The sequence below is a fragment of the Phaethon lepturus genome, unplaced genomic scaffold (genome assembly GCF_000687285.1).
Source record: "Phaethon lepturus isolate BGI_N335 unplaced genomic scaffold, ASM68728v1 scaffold43302, whole genome shotgun sequence".
In the NCBI taxonomy this organism is placed as follows: Eukaryota; Metazoa; Chordata; class Aves; order Phaethontiformes; family Phaethontidae; genus Phaethon; species Phaethon lepturus.
The window spans coordinates 16866-37864 of NW_010524889.1; the positions used below are offsets into that span (position 1 = coordinate 16866).

The 20999-nt window shown below is 39.3% G+C and overlaps 1 protein-coding gene across 1 annotated transcript; it reads right to left on the minus strand.

Moving 5' to 3' along the window:
* Positions 1 to 824: 824 nt before the first annotated feature.
* Positions 825 to 20520, minus strand: CNTRL (centriolin; the record flags this gene model as incomplete). The annotated part of the gene is made up of 29 exons (XM_010282589.1): positions 825 to 908; positions 1227 to 1430; positions 1989 to 2051; positions 2162 to 2434; positions 3595 to 3732; positions 4033 to 4238; positions 4542 to 4767; positions 5723 to 5911; positions 6577 to 6650; positions 6912 to 7069; positions 7469 to 7686; positions 8769 to 8884; positions 9618 to 9777; positions 10535 to 10699; positions 11176 to 11302; positions 11428 to 11568; positions 11703 to 11833; positions 12209 to 12401; positions 12592 to 12800; positions 13128 to 13438; positions 13666 to 13852; positions 14327 to 14466; positions 15316 to 15460; positions 15871 to 15987; positions 16586 to 16765; positions 17070 to 17249; positions 18231 to 18411; positions 18871 to 19016; positions 20386 to 20520. Coding segments are annotated over 29 exons (4797 nt in total), but the record flags the coding sequence as incomplete, so codon positions are not given.
* Positions 20521 to 20999: the final 479 nt, after the last annotated feature.

A 20999-nucleotide genomic window follows, 5' to 3' on the forward strand; every position in this document is an offset into this window, starting at 1 on the left:
CCTTCAGTGCAAGGCAGGTAGCTGACTGCTTGCAACTGGTTCCAGCTGAGGAAATGCCCAATTTGGACAAGTTTCCCTTTCTGCAAAGCAGAGCCCCAGGACTCCCAAGTGTGCTGCTGCTGTGTGAACCCAGGACTGCACAGCCAGGTCAGTCAGTGACAGCTGTGCCACCATCAGTAACTCCAAAACCAACAAAAAAACCTGACAGCCAACTGTGGATAAAAGCAAGCATCAGTCAGGGAAGTTTATTTAGGGAAGTAGTCAAAAGTAATTGTATTTAAAGTGTCCATGCCTTTGGCAACAGGTAAATGGACACCTCTGTCCTCCTTACAACGTTTCTTTGAAGTAGAAACTGACAAACACCTACTGTTAAATCCACATTTAAAATAGTGGTTTTTAAAAAAAACCTTATATACATAAATTCAGTTATTCCATTGTACAAAAACTTCACAGCACCAAGCCAGCCCTGCAGCCAGCTGTTTGTCAGTGATGGCAAATGCCTTTTGAGAAAAGGCTTGTGAAACAGTGAGGTAGAGAAGTCTTCGAAGGTGGTAACAGGTGGTACAAGACCACAGCGCCATGTGCTAAAAGGGAGCTGACGAGTTACAAGCAGCTCTCACCTACAACTTTTTTGAAAATACCCATCACAGCATCGAGCATGAGGATACCAGCCCCAGGAATGCTTTCACTGGAACAGGACAACACAGTCTGAGAACCTGTCCTTGGGCCACCACCACGCACTAGCTTCAGCCTTCAGGACGCTTGGCACAAAGCTACAGCTAGGCTGAGCCGTGCCTCACCTCTGGGCTTCACCGAGGAACTCCTCACGGGCAGGTATGCAACGTCCGAGACACCAGCACCGTACCTGCATGCCTGCTGGGGCCGCCTGCAAGTCTTGTCAGGGTAGCCTAGGAAGAGCAGTAAAAGTCTAAGTAATAAATTAATGTCTTCAATTAGTAGAGTCACATTAACCTTTAAAAAACAAATATCTGGATTTTAAATGAGACAAAACCACACCCTAAACCAAGTAACTTTGAGCAAAACTTAACCCTTTTCAAACTAGTTGGCTACTGCCAGAGTAAGTGTATAGCACAGTCACACCCCCCCTCAGGAAACCTCTGCAGCACCTCCAAGGTGGCAAGTATATGGCTCTAGTTGACTACTAACAAGCCAAAGCTTATTAAGAAAACCCCAAGCCAGAATTCCTGCACACAGCAAAGCATTACCTGTGTTTTTGTTAAATTCAGAGCATCATGAAGAGATACTAGACTTGAGCTTTGGGCCAGAAACAGTGAATCCGAAGAAGTGCTGCTGACGAGGTCATCCAGTGCATCAACCTGGCGCTTCAAGCTGTGAAGGGTGCCTTCTGTCTGCTGTTTTCCTCTGATTAATACTTCCACTTGCTTGGACATACATTGCCGGAGCTGAGCCTAAATACATCATTAGTTCTATTTCTATCCAGCTAGTATAATTTTCAAGACTAATGTTGTTAAAGTCATCGGGCTTTTTAAATAGAGTCTCAAACCACAAGCAGACAGCAATGGGTTTGTGAATTATTTTTAAACAAACAGTTCAACTCCTCCCAAGTCAGAAATAAGCTGATTTTATGGTCTTTATCATGAACTGCTTGAAGAGAGCACCACAGATGACAGGTTCTAACTAAACTGGCCATCACCTGCACTTAAAGTGATCATGGGTGCTGCTGCACTATTTGTCATGTTGCTAAGTTACCACAGTATGATGTAAAGAAGGGAATCCTGTTGGAATACTCAAAAATCCAATTAACTGTTCATTAAAATTACTCATCTTGATACAGCATGCAGTTGCTAGGCTTGCTTTTACTGTTCCCACCCAGCAGTCCTCTGTAGCTAGTCACTGCGTACAGAGCGGGTATGCCAGCGCTAGGGAGGCATCCCCCACAGGGGTTTCAGTTATTTTCAGAAGGGACCTGAGGGACACGCGAGTGTGACTGGGAAGGGACGTGCCACCTTCAGACGGTCTTCATGATGCTGCAGTTTTTCTCGGAGAGCCTCTCCACGCCACTGTTCATCCTTTTGGAAACAAAAGCACATTCAGCCACAGAGTGTTACAGCTAAAGCTGCCAATACTGACAGGCTCAGCCGTAGCACGAGCAGCAGCGACTTTTTTGAGAGCATTTTACCATTAAGAAGACTTTAGAAAAATTCAACTTTTCTTCCAGTGACAGGAATCTTCTGTCAGAAGCAAACAGACCAGTCTCCTCCAAGTTACCAGATCCACACTGCAGACTTCCCTTTACTTCAGAATACGCTTCCAAATCTCCCGAGGGTTCCAGAGAAGATGGGCTTGAAGATTTAAACCCCATCCTAATTTCATCTTCAACCTCCAGATTAAGCAGTGTTGCTGCATTCTGTATTTCCCTTTGTTTCTCTTCCAGGTCTTCTTGAGTTTTAACCTACATCATAGAACAGTCTCATCATTTTGCTGTCACATTACAAATGCATCAATCCAGACGGATCTTCCTGTATGATTAAACAAGGCTTATTTCTGACATGTTTACATTTTGGCCACTGCAGTCAGAAATCACAAAACCTCTGAACAGATGCAGCCCTAATTCTGACATTAGCTTTGCCTATGAAGCCCCTCGGCTGTAATAGAGGCAACTAAAGTTACCAAGAACACAACTTGTTAACTTAAACCTGATCATACTCTCGCCTCGTCTCCCTGAATGCTCTCTAGTTGCTAACAACGTTCTTCTCTTAAGGACCCTATTTTTAAAGGACTTGGAAACAATTTATAAAGGATTTATTAAAGCACTAGGAGCTGTCACACAACATGGAATCACCTGTTAATTTAAAGTGAGTCTCAAAAGAAGAAAATGCTGGCCCAGGTTGGCACTAACAAGTTGCCAAGTGCCTACAGAGTAGCTTTGAGCATTGGTAACCTTTAGTAATTTGCATAAATTATGACTCCAGTTATGCCAAGTTCCTGTTACCAAACCTTAACATAAACAGAAGCCAAGAGTCCTAATTCCCGAGTGAAGCATTGCCCAAACTGAGCGGACAGCAAATATTATGGTGCATTTGCTATCTATCTTGGGAGCACCCAAATCCAATTACTTTTAACGAACAGCAAGGACTAGCCCCCTCCACCCGCAACCCACCTCCAAAGAACACACTCTCTTTCTTGAGGCATCATTTTACTGAGTGAGAGGGGTTGATCCATTTGAAATGGCCTAAACAGTGCCTGTAATTCTCCAGCATGTGATGGGAAGTAACCGTGCTGTTGTGCCACTCTGCCATGGCCTTCCAGAGCTGAAGGATGAAATACTGCTTTACAGCTTGGCAGCCCCACACTGAGAACGCCGCACGTGACCGACTGGCTGGAGTTGGTTTGTTCATTTTTAAACCAGGATTACTGAGCTGCCTGATCCTATTGATTGTTAACAAAGCTTAACTTCTCCCACATTTGGGAAAATCGCACTGCAATTTTAAGCAGTCTACTTCCAGTTGTGATACAGCAGACAGGAAGAGATTCAAAGCCAATACAATATAAACCTGTCTGGAAGACACAGCCTTCCCTCAAACGCGCCTGTATTTGGCTACTCAGTTATACCTGGGTTTGGAGATCCACATAGTCCTGTTGCATCTGCCCAAAGTCCTTAACGCGCTTGGCTCGTTCACAGCTATTGTGTGCTACTTGTTCAGCAGTTGCTCTGTCACTCTGCAAACAGTTATTTTCATGCTTTTGTTCCTAGGAAAATGCAGAAAGACTGGTTTTTACTGTGAGCATCCACTGCAGAAAAATGAATCAAGAGAACTCACATAACACCATTTCTTCAAGTTAAAAGGCAGAAACAGCATTAAACAGGAGTAACTAGAGGGGTTCTGCAGCACAGTCTAGATATACCAGAGTTTGGCTGCCTCAAGTTCTGTCTAGTCATGAAGGTAATGCATTACTTTATTCCTCCTACAATAAGAATGGGTGTTGTATCATTTGGCTGTTTAAAAATAACCCAAATCCCCAAACATTCTCCCCTGAGCCAGGACTTACGCGCAGTTTTCTTTCAAGCTGCATCCTTTGCATTTTCATCGCTTCTTTTAGACTCAAGATTTGTTTTTTTGCCTTTTTCCTCTCTGATCCTATCTGATCTTGGAGATGGTTTAGCTCCGACTTGGAGACTTCCAGTTCTTTTTGAAGAGACTGTATTTCTCTATTTTTTTGTTGTAATTGTAATTCTTTCTCTGAGAGCTGATGTTCTGTAATTAACATTTTTTAAGAACAATCCTGATTAGCAGAAATGTAAGTATCTTGGCATATTTCATGCACATTTTCAAACACATTATTCGGCTGAGCAATGATTTGTAAAAACACCAACACAAGGTGAGAGGGGACGGAAGACCAGTTGGTTTTAGAATTTCAGCTAAGGAAGTCAATTTAAGGATCAAGAGTCAATCCAGGTGCTGGATTAGAAACCAAGTGAGATTAACAGAAATACTTGTTGGTTTCATTAGACTTAGAACTCACAGATGGTAACAATTTATTTGTGCAATGACTCTTACTGCTTTTTCTGACAGTTTCTTCAAGTGCTGCACATCGGGACTCCTCCTTTTCCAGCTTCCTGAGGTCATCTTCTGCCAGCCTTACTTTTGCTATTGCCTGCTCCAGTTTCTTTTGTTGATCTGTTAGTTCCTTTTCCATCACTATTTTCTGATCTTTCACTTTAGCAGTACATTCTTCCAGTTTTTTTCCTTCACGCTCTGAATTTTGCTTGAGGCAATGGAGAATCTGCCAAAAAACCCCACCACTTCAAGCTTGAACTAGTACCAACTCAATGAGAACAAATACCATCACCAAAAGAGATTATAGAAGTTAAAGCAGCATAAATTGGAAAGAACTGTAGTCTAATACTCCCTACTGACTGATAAAACACTCCCTACTGATAAAAAAGTTTATCAATTCTTCTTGCTTCTCTTATTTTCAGTACAACTCCCTCAGTTTTACTTTTGGTTAACACTTTGGGGAAACTGCTCAGCCAACGTACAGGAATATATGATTAAGCCTTAATTTTCATGAACAGCTCGTGGGCCTTGCAAAGAAATACCACAGAGGATAAGAACACAAGCTAGCTGCCAATAGCAATCCACTCGAAAAGCAAACTTCAGGATAAAAAAAGCCCTGGAATTTTCTCTGCATAGTTTTGGAATTATGGAATGCAGCTGGAGTTAAGTTTTGATTAGTTTCACTTGAAATCCATTGTAGTATTTCAGGTACTATACATAGTTTGCTTATCTCCCAAGAGAAATCAACAGCATGGGAGGAGGTTCTCTGAACTATACCCAGCTGCTGTATCTTGGCAGCTGATGAAACAGAATTCTAGAGAATAACCTGTACGAGTCCATCTCCTCACCCATACCAGCTACACCAGCAGCCAAGATACCATGCTGCACAGCGCCTGCCTCTACACCAGCCCTTCCTGCGCTCCGGGGTCAGCGCTGATGTTACAGCAATTTTGCTGCCAGCTCACTATGAGATGACCCTGCCAAGGAGGAGGACACAGTCCTTTGTTGTGACACGCTGGTCTTCACCAAAACGTAACAATGTTGAAGATTTTTATTTACTGCTATTCCTCTGAAAATGAGGCTTCATGTTTCTTAAAGCACGGGTATATATTTGTAACCTTGCACCCAAAACTTTTTGGCCTGCATTATTTTCAGAGGTCAGGAGAAAGTGAGGCAAGTACCGCTTCTTGTTTGGATAGTTCTGTTGCTTTCTCTTCAATCTCTTTCTGGAGCTGCTGCAATTGGTTCTCCCTCTTTTTCTGTCTCTCTTGGCAATCCTTACGTTTCCTTAAATACTCTAGGATATCTTCTTTCAGGGTTGCCTGCTCTTTAAGCAGCTCATCCTGATGCCTTGTGTTATTTTTCAAATCCTGCGATATCAAACAAAATCAAGTGACATAACTAGCTGGTAAGAGTTAACAGCTCTCTGGCTAAATGGCTTGCATTTGAAAGAACATAACTGGTCACCCCTAATCAAACTGAAGATTACCTTCCATTTAAACCAGCCACTGAGTGAATTAACACAGTAGGAACTACCAAATAAAAAGCTAGAAGATGCTGCCTTTTTTTTAAAAAAAAAAAAAAAAAATCATCTTCCTAGAAAACAATAAACCAGGGTCTGGATTGTTTTCTAGAAAGAAGATAAACTCAAAACCAAACAAATCCACAAGAACACACCCCAAACACCCACCAAACTAAACAACCAAAAAACAAAACCAAAAAAGCCACATACACCCCCCCCCCCCCCCAACTTGGTAATAGCAATCTGACTAGGAGAGTCATCCCAGTTGCCATTAAGCAGAAAACCCAAACCAGAAATCTCATTTGGTCAGGTACCTCCTGTACTCCAAACTCAGCAAGAACAAGGCAATAAGCCAGCCATCGTTCATCAGCTCTGCAAGGGTCTGATTTTGAGCTAGTGTGCTTAGATGAAAAACAGGTGATGGACGGTCAACTGTGATAAATGAGACCCCTCCTTTCTGTGCAACAATCTACGTGCTACATGAAACTAAGTACGTGTTTCACCAAAACTAACCTGTTCTACCAGTTGAAGCTGTCGCCTGGAGTCATTTAATTCTCCTTTCAGTGTTTCTAGTTCTTCCTTTTTTCCTAGAAAAATATTTGGCGACAGAGATTTTCAGTCAGCAATTTGAAATACCTAATCAAATTAATTATCTCTTTTCACAAATGAAGAATAGCCAATAGAAAAAGTTTCTAAAATGTACATCTTTTCAACATGTTAAATACTTTCTGCCTGTAGATATTTGAGCATGTTGGATATTTAGTATCATACAGTACAGTTACAGCGTGTCTTTTAACACAGTTTCTCTTAAAAAATATTACAGTTTAAAAACAAAAACTGATCTTTACCTTGAAGATCCTTTTGTACAACAATAATGTCTCCATTCAGTGATTTTTTTTGTTTGTTCAGTAGATCTACCTCCTGCTGCAAGTTTTTAACATCCAGTTCCATCTTTTCTACATTGGACAATGCAGTTCTGCTGCTATCTTCAGTAGCAGTTAAGTCTCTGTAAAATGTGAATACATATTCTCAGTTTGTTGGAAGTACTTGGTGAGGACTAAAAAACAACTGCATCTCAGCAAAAGTTCTCTCAGCTCACGGGGATGCTACCCCATAGTCATGAGAGCAAGACAGCTGTCCTGTTCAAGACTTAACATTTTGCTTTTCATAACGCATCTCATTGCATTGCCATAAGAAATGCTGTTGTATTCCTCAGCTTCATTGCTGAGTATTTTCTCTAAGTCTGTTGTAGACAGGCTTAAAATAAAACCTCCACAGGATATAAGAAACAGCATATTCTGTATAGTTGGGCACCTCAAAGTTACAGCTGTATTTTTAATTATGATAAACAGACATTCAAGGCACTTCCCATCCCTTCTTATCTTTGCAGAGTATTGCCCCCCACCTTCTGGTTTGAGACAACTTCTTTTCCAAACTCTGACAGTCTTCTTCAAGCTTTTCTTTTTCTTTACTCAAAGACTCAATATTATTTTGCAGACTGCGCATTTGAGAAACCAGATGTTCATTTTCCTGACGGTCTTTCTCAAGTTGTTGTTCCTGCCAATCTACTTCCCCTTGCTGACACTGAAATAATCTCTGAATATTCTCCAATTTTAACTTCTCCTACAAAAGAAGGCATTGTGAACACAGTTATACAGTCAAGGAGTAGAAAAAGTTATTAACATCTTTAGCTGTAGCAGTTTAAAAACCTTTCATTCAGAAATATCATGTGCAGGCTAGACTACCCTCTGTAACTACCACATTATAACAGGGATGACTGCTTAAAGTGCCAGATTAATTTGAACATATTTATGATGAAGATTATGATGAATTTGAGCATGAGGACTGGAAGATAGGGGTGCGATTCTTTGTTCCATCATAGTTTAACCACCATTTTTCCCCTATCCCTGAGAGTAGCACATCCCTTTCATTGCAGGGATTTTGAGAGAATGACCACTTTAAAGGGCTGCAGGACGCTCCAGTAGTGTAGTAAGGTGGCCACTTTTAAGCATGGTAACAGAAAGGTACCAAACATATCAACCAGTACCTTCTTTCCCTGGCCTCCACAGAAGGAGTACAAAGAGAAAAGGTAAAGTAAGCAGCAGGTAGTATCTGCTTCTATATGTTTATAAATGCTGTCTTAGCAGACACATTGGATTTTCTGGAATTGCACAACTGAGTGCAGGGGGGCTGTCCCAACTCTAACCTAACAATCCTGTAGCCACTCTGAGACTGCCAAAGGGATGCCACCGATCTCCCTGCCCACTGGTAGCAAAGTTGACTGTCTGTCTGTATTCGTCAAAGAGAAGAAACTAGCTGAACTAAAATACCTTTTTAATGGTAGAGGAGATCATCCAGCTGAGTTAGTAAACTGTCTTCCATACTTACTCTTTGCAAGTGAGAACACAGATAGAATCCACTCTGGAAGCCAATACTAAGAAAACAGTATTCATTGTGCTAAAGTCACAGAAGAGCCTTCTGTCTTTTTGCTCTCACCCATATACATCCCAAAAAATCTCTTTTTTTTTTAAAGGACCTAAGCAGACTTAAGACTTTCCTGTGATAAGCTGAAATCAGATTAGAACCTGATTAATTTATTTAATTTTTTAAAAAGTAGGGACTCTGTTACCCAGATCTTAACAGAACCACAGAATATGCAGAGCTCTTCTTCCAGTTAATGTATTAGCTACAAAAGAAATACTTACTTCTAGAATTGCAACCTGAGTCTTTTCTAGCTCATTGATCTTTTGGTCATGTTGTAGTTTCAAACCTTGAAGTTCATTATTTTCAAGCTCCAGCATTTCCAGAACATGCTTCAGTTCTAATAAGGTGAAAGAAATAAAAGGTTATTACAAGCACATCAAATGTATTCTATTTGCAAAAAAAAGGCACCAAGGAAAAATTGAGAGACACTATACTGGTATCATCCCTGTAAAAACTCTTCACGTTTTCAATTGCTGTGTCAGACACACCAGATATTGTATCTGGTACTGTTCTACCAGCAAGCTGCAGGTTCTTAACTCTCTTGCTCTTCCTATTCCCTGGGGAGTTAGTCTGGGACAGAGTGTCTGACTGATAAACAATGAAAGAAAGTATTGCAGAAAAAGCACAAAAGTTGCAAACTGACGCTGCTTATGCTTCCCATGATCTGACAGGATATAACTGCTTGGAAGGAGATCCCTCCATTTCCCCATATATCCCAATCTTTAATTCTTCTGTGAGTGCAGCACAATCAGCTGATGAATCCTAACCACACAGAGCTCGAGTGTGAACTCAACTGATCAGTCCTGACAACAGATTTGTTCACATTTCTTTCTGGCATGAAAAACTCCCAACCCAAATACAAAGCAGCACAAAGCACTGCCTCAGCTTAAGCAAAGGGTATCTGTTAGCTCTGTATCAAGTATGAGAATTACAAGGAACTCTTTCTCTGCTGTTGTTCACATTTAAAAAGAAGCAGGAGCAGAAGACCGCAGCGACGTACGCTTAAAGAGCTCGGAGTGTATTCCCTTCCAATCCACACAAAATACTATCTAGCAAAGCCAGGGACATACCTATCTTATGCCTGGTAATTTGCCCAAGTATTCCTTGAAGATTTTCCTCCTCTTTTCCAATATCCTTCTTTATGAACGAAAGCTGTGCTCTTTTCTCATTAATCTGGACATCCAGTTCTTTCCTCTCAACATTAAGTTCTTCCAGAAGTATTTTTATTTCCTGTGAAAAATATATCAGTGTTACAAGGAATGCCATTATTTCCCATTTTCAACAAAGTTTTCCTTTGAATAGAAGTTTAAATATGTGTAAGATTTAAAAAGTCTATCAACAATATTCTGGTCAATTTAATTCCAGAGTTTATAGCTACAGTTAATGGTGTAAACAAACAAAAAATACATAATATTTAGGTTAAAGTCTTGCTTGTTGACAATTTAGTAATATTGCAAAGATTTTGATCTAGAAGTCGGACCATAACACCGTCATTCAGGTGAACAATAGGTAGGCCTTAAGACAGGAAGCCAGACAAAAAGCCCCCCCAAAGTGTAATTAACCTTGATACTTTGTATTTCAGAAAGAAAAGAAGTACAGAATCCTTTCTAAGTAAATGGGGATGGAGACAGCTGACTTGGCGAGCTTTGTTGTGTTTTACACACACTGATCAGACTGATTTGCTTTAGCAGCTGCTTGTCTCAGCAACAGTAAGTCATTCAGAGACTTCTGTTTAATATAATTTTGTTCTCAAAGGATCAATTCTGTAAGCATTAGTGGAACTAGAGAGTTCTACTTATTTGTGCATCTGGACAAGCTCTTAGTCACACAAAACTTTAAACTTGCTTTTCTATTTTTCAGTGGGTTTTGGGAGGTTGTAGAAAGCAAAACTAATTTTGTGGAAACTTTATGGGAGGATTTTGATACTTCTGTTCTTTTGCTGTTCTTCAGAGATACAACAAATTGAAAAGTCATTTGGAAAAGTTACTCTTATTTGGCGTAGTTTTCCATTTGCTTCAGTCTCTCCATCTCGAAGCGCTTCTTTGAGGTCACCTTTCTTTTGAGAAATAGTTTCTTGAAGGACATGGAGCTCTTCTTTTCTTTGGTTTAACTGTTGCTCCAGAAACAAGAGCTCTTGTTGCTGAGCAGTAATCTGCAATGTAGAAGTTTAACAGAAAAAGCATCTGAAGGCTTTTACTTTTGCAGGCACACACACACAGAAGAACAAGCGCAGTACACTGTTCCCTGATGGAGATTTATTTGAATTGTGTAACACATAAGGATCCCACCAGAGCAGTGAGCTTCATTTGCTAAACCTGTGTTATACAGCCAATGCTAAGGCTTAAGTTCTGATCTGGACAGTGCAGTCCTGTACCTCAGAAAATTAAGTTTCTTATTCTGAAATGCAGTGAGAATTGTCAAAGAGAACTCTGGAGTAACATTTCTTATGCAGAAACGCCAGTAGGATTTGGATCATACTCATCATGAGGGAAAATAAGGAGAATTGAATTACCAACGTAAGAATTAAATTGTTCAGACAAGGCAGTTCAGAACTTAAGACTCTTCTCAGCTTTCAGTTACCTCAAAAACATCAAACTTGATAGTCCAGAGTTAGTAAATAAGCCTTACCTGATCTTTTAATCTTTCCAGTTCAGTTTTCTTGCTCTGAAGAAGGTTTTCTGCTTCTCTAAGGATTTGGAGGTGATGTTCTTCATTACCCTCTGCAACTTTAATATCTCCTTGAAGCTTCTGAAGACTTATAGTGAGGATAAAAAACATGACTCAAAAAACAAGAGTACCTTAGACAGGAACTTATTGGAGGAGGACATCTTTATTTTATCTAATACAGTTTATGGTAAATGGTAAATTAAAAATACTTACCTTTCAGTTAGCATTTCTATCTTCTGGTTTAACGACTGGAACTCAGAGTCTCTTGCAGTCACCATTTTGTTGATTTCCTTCAAAATACCTTCTTGTTCTCTCTTACGTTGTTCTAAATCCCTTGTATCTGCCTGTAATAACCTGAAGAAGCATTTATGCCTTTCCATATTAACATTTTAACAGCTCTCCCTCTCCAAAAGCACTGTCTTGGTAGTTGAAAGAATCTTGTTGTTCTCCCCATCCCCATTTGATACAAATCCACAAGAACAGTGTACCTTAATTGCCGATCTGCTTTCACAAGTTTAATGGCCATTTCCTGAGCCTTTCGCTCTAGCTCCTTTGCCTCTGTTTCAGTCCGGGACAAATGCTGTTTGGCACCATTGTACTTTTGAATAGTGTCTTTAGTCTAGAGCAAAAATTGAAGATTGAGACAATACATTCCCATCTCATGCTTTCCATATCCATACCCTGCAGGTTAGCTGTCTAAAGAGGACCTCCTCCTGGCTTGAAAATTCCACCTAAGTTTTCTCCCTTTGTATACCATGAACCTTTTCTCCTCTCTTGTACACAGCAGAACAGCTTCCTCCTCTTTGGCAAGGACTGAAACATTTGCTTTTAGCACAGGTTATCCCATGGCTTATTTTCAAATAGAAGCATTTTAAGAGGCTTCAGGTTATCCAAGTGAAAATAAACTGCTTAGACAAACAAAAATCCTCTGCTGAAAACAATCTTATTGCAACATGCAAGTTCTTCTGCACTTAAGAGTTACGGTTTTACTTACTTTCCCCCGTGTGCTCTCAAGTTCCACTTCAGCTTCTGAAAGTAGCCTGTCTGCCTCCCTAAGCTCTGCTCGTCTCTTCAGAAGAGTCTTCTCTATACATTCAATTTCATCCACAGTATCTTCATGATGTTTAAGAGACTTTTCTAACTGCAGTTCTGCAATAAGGTTGTCAGTATATCCCTCAATGAAGTCCCTAAAAGGTCAGGAAGAAAGACATGGAATTAAAATACGAAAGGCAAGAGGCCCAGAGCCTCCTGAAGTTCTAGTCCATTACACATACTATAAGGACAAGAACATTAATTGTAAACGAGTCAAAATTAACTTTTATTGGAAAAAAGTTTAGATATTTCCACAGGCTTACTTGAAATGCATTCTATTCTTACTTGTGATTGTTGTGATTTTGAGCCGTTCTTCGTAGCTCTGCTACTTGATGTTCCAACTCTTCTCTTTCGTGCAAAAGTTCTTCAATGTTTTGATGCAATTTTTCCACCCCTTTTTTGCATTTATGCTCAGCTGCCTCTGACCATTTATCTTTGTATTTCTGAGACTTTAAATAATACACAGTGTCTTCTAGCCTTGAGACTTCACTCTCCTACATACAGGAAACAGAACCACAAAAATCAAGACCTATTTTTTATTTCAGTCCTCCTGAGACACAGGAGCAGCTATGGACAGCACAGACCCAACTATTAGCGCTGAAGATACAGCATTCTTATCAGCAAGCTCTCACAGACCCAGAACCTTCCTAGCAGAGACTCTGATGGGTTTTTTTTTTAAAACTGGACTAATCCAATTTGTGAAAATGAGGTTTTGGTGTTTGCCTTTTTTTTTTTTAAAACATATGTTAAAAGATGTTCCTAATCCATTCATAAGTCAGTTGCCTATGGTTAAACCTACAGCTTACAGCTCTGTATCTTACCAAATCATGATGTTCAGGCACATTGCAGTGAAGCACTCCAACAGGAATGAGTGGGACAGTGAAGTTTGGAGGAAGAGGGCCATAAACAACCTGGGCTCCCACAGGAGGAGGGCCATAGATGACAGATCCAGGAGCAATTGAACCTCCACTGGCTGCTGCAGGAGGAGGGCCATAAACCACAGTTCCCTGAGGTACAGGGGCACCATCTGGAAGGACTGTGTAAATAACTGTACCAGGTGGTGGCACAAAGGGAGGGTCTTTAGGAACACGAGTTTCTTCGTTTCCTTCGCTATCTTCTTTCACTCTTCTATCTTTACAAAAAGAAAAAAAAAGTTATTTCACTTTTATGAAAAAGATTTTCTTCAAATGCACATTTTAAAATAACGCACATTCTATGTAATGTACAAAAATGTAATAAACACTGCTTAAACTGAATAATGAGCTCAACAGTAATAAACATTTATAATTCACTATGAACTCTAAGTAAGCCCATCTTTAGTATGCGCCTAAACATTTTGAGACCAGGAGACTGACTTACCTTTACCAGAATTTGTTTTGTACAACCTATTTCTGACTGGTGAATAAACCCAACATCCTCCTTGACTGGGCAAGTCTGCCTTCCTGCATTGCCTGTCCTGGCCACATCCTCTCTTGGGTGGGGATGTGCCAGAACACAGTAAACAAACTCCAGAATCTTTTGTGCTACGGGAAGCAGGAGTTGAAGCCTAAAGAAAAAAAGAAAACATGTTAATCTAGAAATAACAAATCATGTACAGTAAGTTATTTGTTGGTAGACACTCTAGAGCACTGATTTTTCAAGAACAGGCAATACACAGAGTTTTCTCTCACTTCCAAGCGTGATGCTGCTTTAAAAACAGCACTAAATATATTTTAACCATATTTCTCTTCAATTCAGACACATGCTGTTTTGCAAGAAAAGTTTGTCTGTAATGTCCCCTTTTAAGCCTTTACCGCACGAATTTACAGCACTGCATTTTGAATAGTTGTCTGCAAATTTTACATATACTAGATTCCTACACAGTAATAGGCTTTATCAAGGAACATTTGTGTCTGTGTTGTTTCAGTATTTCTCTTACACACCAGCCAGTATTTTTTAAGTTCCTCCCAGACCTGTCAAATTCATAATGGACTTTCTTGTATCAAATGACTTTCCACATAATAGGACTTATATTTCTGACCTGTGACGATGGCATGTAATACCAGTATCCCCTTCTTTTCAATGGATCAGCTATACTGGTGATGTAATCATTCTGGTATGAGAGCACATTTTTGAGTGCAGCAATTTCATCTTGTAAGTTGTTAATTTCGTCTTTGTTATCTGTAAATTAATCACAGTTTTACAAGCATATAAGGCAAATAATTATCATAAATACTGCATTGAGCATTCATTAAAGTAACAGTTTAAAGCTTTTCCCTCAGTTACCCTGTTAATGTGAAACAATATTGAAAAAATGAATTGCTAAGGGAAACAAACTAGACGTTGTTATATAGTGATAATATACACTGGCCCCTGCAAGTTTGTCATTTTAAGATTGTAGAAATACAAGTTCATATACAGGTGACTGATGCTCATTTTTCGTTATATATAGATCTCTGGCAATGTTCTAGAGCAGTATAGACTGAATGCATAACACAATTAACTGTTTTCTAAATAGTTGTAAGAAGTGCTGTTAATACAAACTAATGAAAACTAATACACTGTTCATGCTGATTTTCAAACTGAGGCAGAACTTCACTAAATTTCCAAAGGTCACAAGGCAAATCAGCTAGCAAAGCTAGAAGCCTCTGAAGTTCTAGTGCCACTGCTAGTCCTTAACCATCCATTTCCTCCATTTATCATATTTGGAGAAGCAAAGGCGCACACACTTCACCTAACTGCACTTTGTGCATTTCAAATGCACTGTAGTGCAAAAAAGTTACATCTTGCTGTTTGCTCCACATACATAGATACAGAGAATCCACTGAAGCCCAGTGATTTAACGACCGAATGTATCTTTGAATAGAATAGAACTGTACAGGAAGACATCCTGAACAGTTTATTCTCCTAGAATAAACTTCCAGAGCTCTGAAGAGCTTCTCAGATCAAACAGCGAGAAATACGGAGAAGGAAGTGAAGCCTTCTGCATCCATGCTTCTCTGCAAGAAATGAAAGAAAAAGAGAGGTTACCTGTACCAATATTATCCAACAACCATCTTAAACGGTCAATTTCTGCTTTTTGTTGCTCCATAGCTTCATTTAATTTATCAATTTCAAACTTCTGAGAGCTTGATGCAGCAGTCTGCTTGCCAACTTTCTCCATTTCATGCTGAAACTATTTAAAAAATAAGTTTAAATCAAAGCAAAGCATTTCAGTTTAAATTAGACTGTGCTAAAACGTTTTCAAACATGCCCATCTGTCCCTACAAAAATGCTCATTCAGCAAAACACATGTACCACTTTGATGCAATCAAATTATTCTTCTCATCCCCTCATATGGCTGAGGCTTACAGACATAGCCACATAAAGGCATTTAAATGAACAGGTGACAATTTCCCTTAAAATCAGCTACTCTACTCAGTGAGGTTTTCACTCTGTTCTTTGGCAGATGTCAGGGGAGGGAAGAACATTGTGACTTGGGAAAACGTGAGGAAAAAGGGCAGGGCATTTTCAGAACTCACTGAACCAATATATCCAACTATTTCATCCCCTTCATAACATAGAGCAAACATCACTGCAACTTACTTGTTCTTCTTTCTCCTTGAGGAGCTGTTGTAACAATTCTATTTCTGCTTCTGCTCTAGCAAGATCCCGAGCTGCACGAGCTGCCTCAGCACAGAACTCTTCGGCTTCCTCAATCTCCTAAAATTGAAATTTTAGTTTGAGCTGTAGTTTGCAAGAATACTTCACAAGCTTGCAAGAATATTTCACAAGCTTGCAGATGTCTCATGCAGCTTTGTGAAAAGCCAACTAATAAGAAGCATCAGCACTTGTCTGATCTGGAATTCCAGAAACTGGCAAACTTTATGTAAAATAATGTGCCTCCTTTAGCCTTACAGTATTTCTACTGAGGAGATGTTATTATGTAGCCAAAAATGGTCGCCAGTTTTAAAAACCTGAAGTGTAAGCACAAACTTCCGTAATCTCTTCTTTAGCTTTTTTCTTTTACATAACAATGTATTCTCTATTGTTTGACTTTCAGTTAATGAGACATTGAATTTGCCTCTCCCTCACCTTCTAACACACTGCAAGAAAGCTTGTCCATACCCAAATTTACTCAGGCATTCATCTACTGTATTTCAAGATGAGACTCTGTCCAAAGCAAGAGCTCCTGTGCAACAGGACAATTCAGAATAAAGCTCTGAAGCTGAATTTAAAAGACAACACCAGGACTGCTCCCCTTATGATGGCATTAGAAAGCACATTATATACAAGCAATTAATTATCAATGTTGATTTACCTCAGCTCGCTCCTGATTAATTCTGAGAACAGTCCCATGAAGAGCCTTTAGCTGATTTTTAGCAACGCAGAGCTCTGTGGCTGCCAGTTTATCTGAAGTGATGACTGCTCTCTTTAATTCCTTCAGTTCTTTGTCTAGACTGACAAATTGCATTTGTGCCCTGGCATCTTCTATTTTTTTCTGAAACCGGGAAAACAATAGGTTTTATAAGTTTTAAGTAAAAAGCAGCATGGAGGAAAGGCTTGCTGCTGATACGATTTTTTCCCCACATTTCCCCATTTTGTACTGTATGCACAGAAGTAACAGGAAAAAACACTAAAGCAAGGACAACCAATAAAATTTAGGGAAAAGACAGACCTTATATTTAATCTCTGTGTTCCTTCCTGTATTTGATCTATCTTAGAAAGCAAAGTAATTCAAAAGCTTGCTCACGAAAAGAAGATTCAAAAACATAGTGCATGGACTCGTCTTTATGCATTCCTACCCTCTTCTCTAAATCTTCCAGTTGAGCAAGAATAGTCTCTTTCTCTTCATCTGCCTCTTGGAGCTGTTGATCAGCAAGGCCCTGAATTTCTTCCATGCTCTTTATTTTTTCATGTAAATGTTGAATTTCATCCTCTAACTGATGGACCTTGTTCTTATTCTGCCTGTTTTCAGCTTTAACCTGTAAGCAAAATAAGTTAGAATGAGTAGCCAGAAATACTTTTTTTTTTTTTTTAAGCAAAAGCCACCCTATTTTAACAATTTAAAGAAACAACTTTTTGGGAAGTGCAGTTACCAGCATACTTTGTACCAGAAGAGAAAGGAAAAAGAACTGCTCTGCCACTGTAACTATTACATTTTAAAAGTGCCCAAGTTATTTTGGTAGTGGTATGATGATCTTTTGAGGAGGTTACTGGCTATATATTTTTACCTATAATTAAACTCTTTGTTGCCTCTGAGACGTATCATTGAGTCTAAATTCCAATTCACCGAATAATCAGGCAAAAATCATAAAGCCAATAAAAAAAAATTTTCAGACTCCACTCTTACATCAACACCAAGAGTTGAGTATCCCCTTGTTATCATACACCTAAAATTAAGAGATTGCTTGTGGAAGTTTTAATGCATATTAAACTCTTTTCCTCCACACAACTTTTTTGCAGGCTTTACATAATAAAAGCCAACAAAAGGTTGCGAAGGAACATGTGTCCGGTCAAATATCCGATTTAACACTTACCAAAAGAAAGCAAGAATGGCTGATACGTTTCCCTACTTCAACCAGAATTTCAAAGTATACACAGCATGGAACTTGTCAATTATGTGTTTTCCCTCTTTGGAAGCTTTTGCCTGCTTATACAGTTTCTTTATAATGAAAATTACTACATGACGTACATTTACACACAATAGGAAAATCGAAACTCTAAGAATGGTTAATATTCCTAATCACAAGTAACAGCATTCTGCTCTGATACGAGTTGTCAAATGTGTTTCTCATAAGCAAATGTATTCGATTTGTCTACCTTCAGTAAAATCATACTTCTCTGAAAGATCGAGGACAGCAAAGCTACATCCATTGTAAAACTTGATCCTTCAGCTGCAAGTTACATTTTTTTAGACTAAGCTGAAATTGTCTTACTCTTACTTTTGTTGTTTTGATACATGCCTGTCTATATTTCTCCTGTACTTCTTCCAGTTTTTCCTGCTGGGATACCATTTCTTCCTGCAATTGTCTCTGTCTGTCCCATGCTTTCTCTTTTTCTCTCTGAGCATCAGCAAGGATGTTATTAAATTCTTTCTGCAGATTTGCAAGGCTTTTCCCTAAAACATCAGCTGAATTCTGACATCTGAAAGAGAAACAATCCAGGTTCCAAGACAGAAAAATAGTTATTTTAAATTGATACCAGATACCAAAATAACGAAGCCTAATACAACAGCACAGGTGTAAGACATCCAATGTAAATGAATTCAGGTGAAGCACTGAACACATTACACTGCACAGACACCCACCCTGGCTCTATTTATTTCATTCTGTCTGTCTTTGTTACCATTCTTTGTTGCTGGGGTCAAAGAAGGGAAAAAAGTTTGGCCTGTCCCTTGCAGCGAAACAGAGGACTGTGTATTTCGCTCAGTAATATAATTACTGAGCTCAGGTGATGTTTTCTGAACAACCACAGGGTGCTGAAGTTGGCGTTTGAACTGCCTCAAGTTGCACTCAGTAGGATGCAGCACATGTACCTTGTTGCTGTCATGTACTTCCCACTTTCACATGCACAAATCTAACACTGTACTTTTATTTTACTCACTTAATGTCTCCGACTCCCGTCTGAAGCTTTTGCTTGAGTTCATTTATGCAAGCTAAGACTTCCTCAGGATGAATTAAGGTACCAACTGCATGCTTTAGCTGATTCTGAAGATCTTTAAGCTGTTGTTTCAGGAGATTATTGTCTCCCTAAAAAAACAGACAAAAACACCCATCCACAAAACCATAGGTAAACAAATGCACAAGTGATAAAAGCTAGAATTTTTAATACCTACACCTGTTTTGGGGTTTTTGTTGTTGCTGTTGGGGCGATTGGGGTTTGTTGATATTTTTCTGTGTTTTTAAATAGAGTCCAATTTTTTTTTTTTCAGCATGGCATGAACCAGTATCAACAACTAATTAAGAACACCCCAAATAATCTTTCCTTTCAGTTTCCTTAATGTTGAAAAGTATTTAAATGCCAGCTCAAAAATGATCTTATCCTTTCCTTAAACTAAGGAGAAACTTTATTTACATAAGCAAAGCCCAGTGGCATACAGAAGCCTGTGACACTATCTATCCATAACAGAGGATGGAACAATTGCAGACGCTGTCCCAGCCACTAGATCGAAGAGTCATACTTGTCCTGGACCCATTGGTATTGAACTCTTCTCTGCCCATTGGCAAGCTTCAGCAAAAATGACACTGGTGATGTCTCGTGAGGATCCTTTACAAACTCTTTCTGAAGTGGCTAGACTAGATGTTAGACTAGATGTTTATTGTAGGTCCCTTCCAAATGAAGCATTCTATTCTATTCTGGTGGTCATCATACACTCTAAGGTGTATGTGAGATAGGAAAAAGGGATCTGATGGATACAAAGAAGGACTGAACCCAGCCTTCAAACAGTGAGGGAAACTGATTTAATCATGTAGTACTTAAAAAAAATAAAATAAAAAAGGGCGCTTCTTTGCCAGACATATTTTGAAAATCTTGAACCCAGTATATTACTCTTGCCTAGATAAATCCTGTTGATTGAGCCTTTCAACAGCTTTAGGAAAAGGAACACTCAGTTTCTAATCTCAGTTAAAATAAGGCACTGATCTGTGACACTATTAAAGTAGAGGCGTTTCTGTACACCTATGCAGTTCATGAAATGCTTGCAAGTTCAAGGATGGTGTGCCATTACTGTTTCGTGGAAGTTAAGTAAGATTCCTCAGGATCACAGCCTTAAACAGAGGCAATAGATTCTGATTCAGGTATTGGATCATTTTTTTCTTCTGCATCCAAATAGTTTTCTTACTGACATGTACTGGGTGCAGCTTGTGGGAAATTAAGATTCTCTGCAATATAACTGAGCAGCTCTGAAGTTATTTCAATGGTCAATCTAAAACATACAGATAAAAGACTATGGTATAGGGTCTCTGGACAAGAAAATTAAAGTCAGGAAAAGTCAAAAATACTACTGAACTTCAAAACAAGATTCATACAGAATCCTTTAAAATTCTTACACTTTCGCCTGGGGGAGTGGGGAAACACACTGCTTATGAGGTAACTTTTCAAAGGCAACAAATACTTCACCTGCAATTGTTTGAACTGAGAAAGAAGCTTATAATTTTGTTGTTCCTTCTCTTCTGCTAGTTGTGCTTTGGTCAGAGCATTCTCTAACGCTTGCCTTTCTTTTTCAAGTTCAGCTTGCAGGGCTGACAGTTCCATCTACAGACACAGAAAAGCTTCAGATTAATATCCCCACTCCCAGCCGCAGTCTGCCACCCAAATACACAACAGCTCTATTTCTTAAAACAGTAACAGTATGACAACACCTCCTAAAAAAAAAAAAATCCAAACCACCACCAACCATCCCAAATCAACCCATCACCATATACACATAACAGGTGTATTTCCTAGAACATCATCATCATGACTGGCACTATAAATTCTAACCTAGATCTAGCATGAGCATGTCCTACCCACCAAGTAACCTGCAGATTTACATTTTGTCAGTGTTCTACAGAGAGCTGTCAAGTTTTTCCTGAAACATCAAAACTCGAAGACTTGGAGGGGTTGGGCACAGAACACCACACTTCACTGTTTTGCATTTTCATTTCTGCCTGCAATCTGAAATGTGCAGTCGGAGTACGTCTTGCAAAAAAAACCCCACCATGTGGATTTCACAGAATCACAGAATCACTAAG